The sequence below is a fragment of the Engystomops pustulosus genome, chromosome 3 (assembly GCF_040894005.1).
Source record: "Engystomops pustulosus chromosome 3, aEngPut4.maternal, whole genome shotgun sequence".
Classification (NCBI taxonomy): Eukaryota; Metazoa; Chordata; class Amphibia; order Anura; family Leptodactylidae; genus Engystomops; species Engystomops pustulosus.
In genome coordinates, this window is record NC_092413.1 from 3922277 (window position 1) to 3933029 (window position 10753).

Below are 10753 nucleotides of genomic sequence, written 5' to 3' on the forward strand. Positions count from 1 at the left end.
GGACAACAGGGGTGCATATAATTACATTACATGATGATTTAAACAGAGTCCTTTAGAAAATATACTCACATGAGATACAAATAAATAAAATAGGATAAAATATTATAGTATTATAAGAATGAAGAGCAGTCATGATCGACCAATGACGATCACATATAACAATAATAATTGGATATTATGTACACACATTATACATAGCATTATGAAATGTTGTGCGTTAATGTAAAGTGAGGCCATATATTGTAATGCGAGAGACAATATAGCTGAGAGGATAAAAACTGAAATGACCAGGGGTATGATGAAGATGTGTTTGTCTTTTAGAAGACATTTTCCAGAGACTCGTTAAGACCAGCCGGCATAAGACACTGGAGTTTATAGATCCAGTACATTTCGCGTTTCTTTAGATAATCGAAACGCTGGGATGTGGAAGGACTCACATGTTCAATCGGTGTTATGCTAAATTCCCTATAATTTTGTTTGTGATATAGGGCCACATGTCTAGAAATACTGTGAAGGAGAAAGCCGTTAGTGATGTTACTCCGATGTTTGTTCAAACGTTCTCTTAGTGGTTGAATGGTGCGGCCAATGTACTGTAATTTGCAAGTACATTTGATCAAGTAGATAACAAAGTTGGAGCTACAGTTAAGGAAATATTTGATTTCAAACACCTCCCCAGTTGTGTTAGATTGAAAGGTAGACCTTTTGTGGTGTATGGTTTCGCAGCACTTACAGAGGTTGTGACCACATTTATAACTGCCTAAAACTTTTGGAAAAAAAGATAGGTCAGATATGGTTTTTTTGGAGGTGCGTAAACGGCTAGGTGCTAGGATATTTTTTAGAGAAAGTGGTCGTCGAAAGGTGATAGTGGGATTGGCAGAGATACTATTTTTGAGATATGGGTCGTGAAGTAATAGATTCCAGTGTTTTTTAAGGATACGTTTAATTCTGCCACCATCGTTGGAGTAAGTGGTGATAAAATTGGCTTGGTTGAAAGCTTCTCCGGTCTTTCTTAAGCTTGGTTTCAGGCATTCGTCTTGGCTGAGAGCGCCTGCCTTGGCGCAGGCGGAGGAGATGAGCGGGGGAGGGTAGCCTTTGGCTTTAAACCTGTCTTTTAAGACTGTACTTTGTGTAATATAATCATCATTAGTGGTGCAGTTGCGTCTTATTCTTTTGAACTGACCAAAAGGTATATTTGTTTTCCATTTTTTGAAATGGTTGCTCGTAAAGTCCAGGTAACTATTACTGTCGACAGCTTTAAAAAAGGTTTTGGTAAGAATCTTCTGATCAACATGATAGACTGTGACATCGAGGAATTCAGCGAAGTTCGATGTAATGTTAGAAGTGAACTGTAAACCCCACTCATTAGTGTTGAGATCCTCAATGAAATCTAAAGCTTCCTTCTCACTCCTCCCTCTTGTCTGACGCCTTTTTCTCTTCACATTCTTCATCCGTTACCTCCGGATCCTGAGATTCATCTCCTCTGATCTCAGCTTCTATTTTTCCTGACTCTTTTACAAATAGCCAAGTTTTAGACAATGAAGATTTGGTTGCGCCGAACACTGGACACAGAACATAGAGGTCCAGAAGGGAAGCCACGAGAGGGGAATTTTAGGGAAAAACCACAGTCACGAGAGGGGAACCAAAGGTGTAACCAAGAACGTAAGGTGTAACACAGCCACAAGAGGGGAACGCAAGATGTAACACAGCCACGAGAGGGGAACGCAAGGTGTAACACAGCCACGAGAGGGGAACGCAAGGTGTAACACAGCCACGAGAGGGGAACGTAATGTGTAACACTGCCACGTGAGGGGAATGTAACGTGTAACACAGCCACGAGAGGGGAACGTAAGGTAAGATGTAACTTGTAACCTGCTCAATCATTTATTTGCTTGTTGATATGTACAGGAGGAGGAGGGGGCGGCCGGATGGTTCTGCCCCCATCTACATGTGACAGGACAAAGTGCAGCCACTGCAAGACGACGGCACAGCGGAGCCCATTATGTGGAGGCAGCTCCTGGAGGAGGGCAGGTGAGGGGGGCAGCAGTGGGACCCCAAAGGTCATCCCCTATACAGGAGTGATCACCCATACATGGGTGGAGTTACACGTCCTACGCATCATAAATCCTATCCTAAGTTTTATACTCTCCAAACAGAGCTGGAGAAATCCTGGTGGCTGAACGGTTCGGCTCTGGTCACAGTATGCATGTGCCCTATAGGCTTCTTCTGTGTGCATGATGTATATGGGAGGCCTCCGATTGTCAGCTAATTAACCCTATGATGTCCTGTGCAGCCTCGTTATCACAGGAATGGATAGTTACAATGTTTCTATGTACAGAAAGTCAGTTCGGGCCCCTGAATACTAGCGCCACGTTCACAATAGCTGAGCGTCATGACCCCGTTCACATTTGTTACAATGTTGCAGGTGACGTAGTAATTGTTGGGCTTGTGATGTCTCCATATAACCCCAACCAAAAGGAGGATGGGGGGGTGGGGTGTCACATATTACAACACAACGTATGGTGGGACTCCGCTGTCTCCTAGGCACATAATACGCCCCATGTCACCCATAACCCAGTGCTCTTGTCTGATACAAAGGGTAATAGTTAACAGTGGGGGCAGGTGCAAAATCACAGAAAATAGATGTTTATCCACAGATTAAAGGTTCTGTTATTTAGTAATTCTGGGTGATCAGAGACCCTCAAGGTCTCTCCTCAGTTATCAGAGTTGGAAATGTTGCGGTGGGAAACTCTAGATCTTCATGTAGTCTCCTGTGATGTTGCTCCCTGATGTCTGGTTCTCTGTAGGTCGGCCATTAATGACCATTGGCCTCGCTGCCTCCTGATCCCGGTCGCGGTTGGTTTGGGGGGCGCTCTTCTGTGTTGGAAGCTGCATGGACAAAAGACAAAGTCTATTGAGCTGGGAGAAGGCTGGTGGGGTCCAGGGGAGAAGCCTCACTCACACGGGGAGGACACACGTGTGCGTCCCTTCGTCATTGAAGCCTCAGAAGCCGATATCGAGGTATGGGATCATACGTGTAGGATATGAACACGTGTATTGATCACATATGGTTATATACTCTGGTTCTCTACACAGGATCTTCACGCACGCTTGGATGATACAAGATTCTTCTTGCCTCTAGAAGACTCCAGATTTCACTATGGGTTTAATTCCACCCATCTAAAGAAGGTCATCTCTTACTGGAGGAACGCGTATGACTGGAAGAAGCAAGTCAAGATCCTAAATAAGTATCCACACTTCAAGACCACCATAGAAGGTGCAGAGACATCAGACGGTGGGTAACCGCTAGACCAGAGAGGTCCATATCTCCTCACCATGTTCTTCATCCCGCAGGTTTGGACATTCATTTCATCCATGTGAAGCCATCACATCTGACCCCTGGACAGAAGGTCTATCCAATCCTCATGGTCCATGGTTGGCCGGGCTCCTTCTACGAGTTCTACCACATCATTCCGCTCCTGACAGATCCTGGGAATCATGATCTGGATCCAAATATTGCCTTTGAGGTCATCTGTCCATCAATCCCTGGATATGGATTTTCTGGGGCTTCATCAAAGAAGGGTTAGTATGAACTAGAACGTCCTGGCCAGGATCACAATGTCAACGGGAGGCTTAATATCCAACTACTACACGGTGCAGAGTGGTAACAGGTCGTCAGAATTTGTGAATTGTTGGTATTGACCTGCTCTTCTCCTTGTATCTAGGATTCAATGCCTTTGCTGCAGCCCGGATCTTCTACAAGTTGATGCTGAGACTTGGATTCCATGACTTTTACCTGCAGGGTGGAGACTGGGGCAGTAGAATCACCTGTATATTATCTCAGATGAGGCCAGAGTATGTGTACGGCCTCCTAATTATACTCATTTCTTCTAATGTTTGCTGTCCATCTTCCATGGTCCATGTCTTGCTCTTCTAGGTCAGTAAAGGGTCTCCATCTAAACTTTGTGCTACTTCCTACTGGAAGATTAGGTAGACTGAAATCCCTGCTGCTTGGTCGATATGCACCATGGCTGGTGGGACTGACCAGAGAAGACGTCCGGCGTATTTACCCCTATATGGAGAAGAATGTGTTTGCAATCCTACGGGAGACGGGGTACCTGCACATACAGGCCACCAAACCGGACACCATCGGTGAGAGGCCGATGCTGGTGGAGCTCCTAGGGGGGGAGATCTTCTGGTAGACTCTCCCGTAGTAACCCTATAAGTGCCGGTTCCTTCTATGGTTGATGGTTTTTCAGTGAGGGCAGGGATCCTGAGTGTAATATCCCGGGACAGGAGAAAGAGGAGACATTGCTCGTTTTTTCTCTGGCTTTAAAACCTACACATCTCCCCCTCTGCTCTTGCCCCCCGAAGGTTCGGCTCTGAACGACTCTCCGGCTGGACTCGCTGCCTACATCCTAGAGAAGTTTTCAACGTGGACGGACAGTTCCTTCCGGGAAGAAGAGGATGGTGGCCTTAACAGGTCCAAAGTCACAAAGATATTGGGGGGGGGGGGGCACGATTTTAGCACGATTCGTGCACCAAAAGCATGGCCTGCGCCACAATTGATAAATGCCCCACAATGTACCGACATTGCTGCACTCATACTTCTGCTGTAGTATCATGTACATGTTCAGGGCTATTTGGTTGTAAGTCATTCCTCCATAACTGCCCATGTACATGCAGCCTCGGCTCAGCTGCGCACCACTAGCCGCCCCCAAAACTTATTTCTATAGGATGATCCCATTGGCTCCTATATCACAGCTGCATTCACAATTTTACTAGATTTGTCTTCACTATAAGAGCAGAATCATGAATACAGCTCTGGATGTGTACAGGATTTTGTACTATCACCCCATAATCTTGTTATATGGCCTGGAAGGAGGGGGGGGGGTTGCTGTTGACTGATCCTGCATTCTCTCTTCTGCGCAGGAAGTTCTCCCTCGATGATCTCCTGACCAACGTCATGATCTACTGGGTGACAGGATCCATCGCCTCGTCCATGAGGTTCTATAAGGAGGGCTTTACCCGAAACTATAACCACACCCCCGACACCAAGTGAGGCTGGAGATGGGGGAGGGGTGCTGGAACCGCTGGCTGTTTCCTATACAGTACTGCCCCTGTCCATAGGTCATGTCTGGTAGTACAGCACTGTAGGGGGGCCCTGTGCTCAGTGTGCGGCCCCTGCAGCACGGTAGGGGGCGCCCTATCCTCCGTGTGTGGCCCCAGTAGCAGTGTAGGGGGCGTCCTGTCCTCTGTGTGTGGCCCCAGGAGCAGTGTAGGGGGCGTCCTGTCCTCTGTGATTGGCCCCAGGAGCAGTGTAGGGGGTGGCCTGTCCTCTGTGATTGGCCCCAGGAGCACTGTAGGGGGCGTCCTGTCCTCTGTGATTGGCCCCAGGAGCACTGTAGGGGGCGTCCTGTCCTCTGTGATTGGCCCCAGGAGCACTGTAGGGGGCGTCCTGTCCTCTGTGATTGGCCCCAGGAGCACTGTAGGGGGCGTCCTGTCCTCTGTGATTGGCCCCAGGAGCACTGTAGGGGGTGCCCTGTCCTCTGTGATTGGCCCCAGGAGCAGTGTAGGGGGCGCCCTGTCCTCTGTGATTGGCCCCAGGAGCAGTGTAGGGGGTGCCCTGTCCTCTGTGATTGGCCCCGGGAGCAGTGTAGGGGGCGCCCTGTCCTCCGTGTGTGGCCCCAGGAGCAGTGTAGGGGGCGTCCTGTCCTCAGTGTGTGTGGCCCCGGGAGCAGTGTAGGGGGCGCCCTGTCCTCCGTGTGTGGCCCCAGGAACAGTGTATGGGGCGTACTGTCCTCTGTGTGTGTGGCCCCAGGAGCACTGTAGGGGGCGTCCTGTCCTCTGTGTGTGTGGCCCCAGGAACAGTGTATGGGGCGTACTGTCCTCTGTGTGTGTGGCCCCAGGAGCAGTGTAGGGGGTGCCCTGTCCTCTGTGATTGGCCCCAGGAGCAGTGTAGGGGGTGCCCTGTCCTCTGTGATTGGCCCCAGGAGCAGTGTAGGGGGTGCCCTGTCCTCTGTGATTGGCCCCAGGAGCAGTGTAGGGGGTGCCCTGTCCTCTGTGATTGGCCCCAGGAGCAGTGTAGGGGGTGCCCTGTCCTCTGTGATTGGCCCCAGGAGCAGTGTAGGGGGTGCCCTGTCCTCCGTGTGTGGCCCCAGGAGCAGTGTAGGGGATGCCCTGTCCTCTGTGATTGGCCCCAGGAGCACTGTAGGGGGCGCCCTGTCCTCTGTGATTGGCCCCTGCAGCACTGTAGGGGGCGCCCTGTCCTCTGTGATTGGCCCCTGCAGCACTGTAGGGGGCGCCCTGTCCTGTGTGTGTGGCCCCGGGAGCAGTGTAGGGGGTGCCCTGTCCTCTGTGATTGGCCCCTGCAGCACTGTAGGGGTGGCCTGTCCTGTGTGTGTGGCCCCGGGAGCAGTGTAGGGGGTGCCCTGTCCTCTGTGATTGGCCCCTGCAGCACTGTAGGGGGCGCCCTGTCCTCTGTGATTGGCCCCCGCAGCACTGTAAGGGGCGCCCTGTCCTCTGTGATTGGCCCCCGCAGCACTGTAGGGGGCGCCCTGTGACCTTGCATGTTATTTATGGTCGGCCTCTTCTTCCAGGGTCGGGGTGTCTGTGCCCGCGGGTATCGCTGCTTTCCCCTGTGAGATGGTCCACGCTCCCCGGGTCTGGGCCAGGCAGAAGTTCCACAACATCATCTCCTACACCTACCTCCCCCGCGGGGGGCACTTTGCTGCCTTTGAGGAGCCAGAACTTCTGGCCCGTGACATCCAGAATTTTGTATCGAAAGTGGAGAAGAAATAAACGAAGAAGGAAAAGAGAATCAGGAACATCCAGAGCTGCAGTAAAGACTGACACATCAGATTATAGGATTGTACCCCTCGCTGCGGGTGCTGTATCCCAGGGTGAGGGGGTTCATTGAAAATATGGAAAATAAAATGACTTCTTGAACCTTCTGTGTCAGGACTCAGGTGGCTGTTACATTGTATCAAGAGGTTCTGCAGGGGGGGGGGGGAATCATCGCTGGCAGCGGTCCGGACGTTACAAGTCTGCAGTACCCAGACTGTCCACTGTGTGTCACTGCTGCTCCATGAATCTCCAGGCAGAGATCGCTCCATCCAACTCCATCACTTCCCATAGACAGCGCCCCCCGCAGGAGCCTCCAGGCCCGCACTGCTAAGGGCTGTCATGTCATGTATTAGCAGTGGTGGCTCCAGGGGATTGTGGCCCCCCAGTGCTGGAAACTTTTTAGATGGTGTAAACAAAACTTGTTGCTTAGAAATTGTAACAATATGTGCATATATATATATATATAAATAAATAAGAGGACCAGAACCAAGATTACTACATAAGTACAGCACCAGAACCAAGATTACTACATAAGTACAGCACCAGAACCAAGATTACTACATAAGTACAGCACCAGAACCAAGATAAGAAGTAAAAGAAGTCTCCATTTGGCTCCTCCTCATAGGAGATGATACCAGAGAATAACAGCTCAGGGGATGATTATTGGATTGGAGGAGTCTCTTCTTATTCTAGCCGTCTGCCATGTCAGCTTCTTCCAGCCGCCAATAGGGTGAGGGTTACACTGCATATTGGCCACATACTGTAACCATACAGTAACAAAGCTCCCGCTAGAGGTACCGGGGCCCCAATGTATACATTTACCATGCCGCCAAAGTAGCCAATGGCTTCTTTTGTACTGCGATCAGGTCCGGCGATCAGCGCTGGGATCAGGTCCGGCGATCAGCGATGGGATCAGGTCCGGCGATCAGCGATGGGATCAGGTCCGGCGATCAGCGATGGGATCAGGTACAGCGATCAGTATTGGGTTCAGGTCCAGTGATCAGTACTGGGGTCCGGTCCAGCGATCAGCACTGGGATCAGGTCCAGCGATCAATACTGGGGTCAGGTACAGCGATCAGTACTGGCATCAGGTCCGGGTGATCAGTATTGGGTTCAGGTCCAGCGATCAGCACTGGGATCAGGTCCGGGTGATCAGTACTGGGATCAGGTCCAGCGATCAGCACTGGGATCAGGTCCAGCGATCAGCACTGGGATCAGGTACAGCGATCAGTATTGGGTTCAGGTCCAGTGATCAGTACTGGGGTCCGGTCCAGCGATCAGCACTGGGATCAGGTCCAGCGATCAGTACTGGGATCAGGTCCAGCGATCAGTACTGGGATCAGGTCCAGCGATCAGTACTGGGATCAGGTCCAGCGATCAGTACTGGGGTCAGGTCCGGGTGATCAGTACTGGGGTCAGGTCCGGGTGATCAGTACTGGGATCAGGTCCGGCTATCAGTACTGGGGTCAGGTCCGGGTGATCAGTACTGGGGTCAGGTCCGGGTGATCAGTACTGGGATCAGGTCCAGCGATCAGCACTGGGATCAGGTCCGGGTGATCAGTACTGGGATCAGGTCCAGCGATTAGTACTGGGGTCAGGTACAGCGATCAGTATTGGGTTCAGGTCCAGTGATCAGTACTGGGGTCAGGTCCAGCGATTAGTACTGGGGTCAGGTCCAGCGATCAGTACTGGGATCAGGTCCAGCGATCAGTACTGGGATCAGGTCCAGCGATCAGTATTGGGGTCAGGTCCAGTGTTTAGTATTGGGTTCAGGTTTGCACCCCAGAAACCCGGTTGTGGAGTTTTGGGTGAAAGAAGCCGAAGCTTCTGAGATTATGATTGGCTGTGGGGCAGGTATCGCTTGGCGGTTCTGAGAGGCGCAGCGGGTCCTGTTATTGTGGGAGGCGGTGGCTTTGTGCCCGCGCTAAATCTCATCAGCGCCGGAATACGGCCCCAAACTGCTTCTCATTAATAATCTTGGCCGAGTGACCGGATAAACAGAACCTCTGCCCACAGCACAATCTTACATCATGTTTTCGGCTCCAGTCACAGCCAAAGCTGCGCACACACATCTGCTTTCCTGTGCTGGGGCTGAAGTAACTCAATGCAATCTTAAGTGACAGCAGGATAGTGACTGCAGCTCTGGATGTGACTACAGGACCAAACACAAAAGCAGAATAGTGACTGCAGCTCTGGATGTGACTACAGGACCAAACACAACAGCAGAATAGTGAATGCAGCTCTGGATGTGACTAGAGCATGTGGCAGGGGTATAGCAGAGCCCTCTGTGTGACTGGAGATGTGCATGGAGAACCCTAGTCACATCCGGAGCAGCAGCGCACCCGTCATCGCTCCAATAATTGATGTCACTTTTGTTTCAATTTAGGAAATTAATCTGCCCCATTGGGTTTGAAGTGGAGTCTTGCTGAGCGATTTCTCCTGGTCCCTGGCTGCTTGCGGTGTGTATGGAGGGTGAGAGCCCCAAAGCTGAGCAGAAGGAGCCGGGAAAGGCTCTGGTCATAGCCCCGGGAGAGGAGCAGCAGCACCACCAGCAGGTCCCAATGTCATGTGGGAGGGCACATGAGCGCTGCCCTCTCACTCATTGGCCCAGCCTTAGTCACATGATCAGGTCCCCGTATACACAATGTGCAGCTGCTGAACCATTCGGGTGATTATGCTGAGGAGTAGCGCACTTTGGTGAAGTCCCCCCTCACTGGAGACACGCGCCCCCCCCAGGACTGGCACTGACGGGGTGTGGCCCCCACCAGTTACACAATTCGGGGTCACTGGCAGTCAGGGCGGCGCTGCTTTTCCTCATGTTCTGTATTTGGGAGGGTTTTGCTTTTCCTCGGAGCCTCGAGGACAAATCTCGTCTGTTCTCAGCGCGAAATTCAATTACCGAGCCGCGTCCTGGCCGAAAACTGAGGATTCACATCCAGCTCCCCCCTGCTCAAGATCCACATGGGGGCGCCACAAACACCGGCACATGGGCGGGGGGGGGAGCCCCAACCGCCAGCACAGAGTGCGTCCCAACATCAAACACAGGAGGAACCCCAGACACTGATACAGGGGGGCCGTCACATCTAACATAGGGGATGCCCCAAATACCACCACAGGGGGAGCCCAAACCATCCAGACCAGGGAGCGCCCCAAACATCTAGCCACCAGGGACACCCGGTCACCTGGACTAGTTGATATCACAGTCCTGCTGCTACTAACAAATTACACAGAGGACTGATTACACATCTCTCCTGGGACAACAACAGACAGTGGATGCAGAGAGCACAGAGCACAGCAGTGTGAGGTCTGATTACACATCTCTCCAGGGACAATACATAACACTGGCTGCAGAGAGCACAGAGCACAGCAGTGTGAGGTCTGATTACACATCTCTCCAGGGACAATACATAACACTGGCTGCAGAGAGCACAGAGCACAGCAGTGTGAGGTCTGATTACACATCTCTCCAGGGACAATACATAACACTGGCTGCAGAGAGCACAGCAGTGTGAGGTCTGATTACACATCTCTCCTGGGACAACAACAGACAGTGGATGCAGAGAGCACAGAGCACAGCAGTGTGAGGTATGATTACACATCTCTCCAGGGACAATACATAACACTGGCTGCAGAGAGCACAGAGCACAGCAGTGTGAGGAGACCCTCAGGACAATCCTGGAGTACGATTCCTTAGCTCTGTTGTAGTGTGTGGGGCTGAGCTGTAATACTACACATGACCTGTGGACAGATGTGGCGCTATGATGCCGGGGTGACATATCACAGGTCCTTCTGTATGGCACCTGGTGTTAGGGTGGGGGCTAACGCTCTCTATTTAGCAGAGAACGACTACGGTGCGACACGTATGAAGAAATAGTAAAAATTATGCGATTTTGGGTGAAAGAAATGAAGG

The 10753-nt window shown here is 51.4% G+C and overlaps 1 protein-coding gene across 1 annotated transcript; it reads left to right on the forward strand.

Moving 5' to 3' along the window:
- Positions 1-1938: 1938 nt before the first annotated feature.
- LOC140120824 (epoxide hydrolase 1-like) lies at positions 1939-6945 on the forward strand. The gene is made up of 9 exons (XM_072139786.1): positions 1939-2028; positions 2805-3018; positions 3094-3274; positions 3352-3579; positions 3723-3852; positions 3935-4149; positions 4372-4480; positions 4930-5055; positions 6597-6945. The coding sequence occupies exons 1-9, from the start codon at positions 2000-2002 to the stop codon at positions 6796-6798; spliced, it is 1434 nt and encodes a 477-aa protein (XP_071995887.1). The 5' UTR covers positions 1939-1999; the 3' UTR covers positions 6799-6945.
- The last annotated feature ends 3808 nt before the right edge of the window (positions 6946-10753 follow it).

What these genes read in the sequence shown, in the direction of transcription:
- LOC140120824 (XM_072139786.1), top strand. Translation starts at nt 2,000, where the DNA reads ATGTGGAGGCAGCTCCTGGAGGAGGGCAG. An exon ending in CTTCAAGACCACCATAGAAG is followed by an intron (nt 3,275 to 3,351) that starts GTGCAGAGACAT and finishes TTCATCCCGCAG; the next exon opens with GTTTGGACATTCATTTCATC. An exon ending in CACCAAACCGGACACCATCG is followed by an intron (nt 4,150 to 4,371) that starts GTGAGAGGCCGA and finishes TGCCCCCCGAAG; the next exon opens with GTTCGGCTCTGAACGACTCT.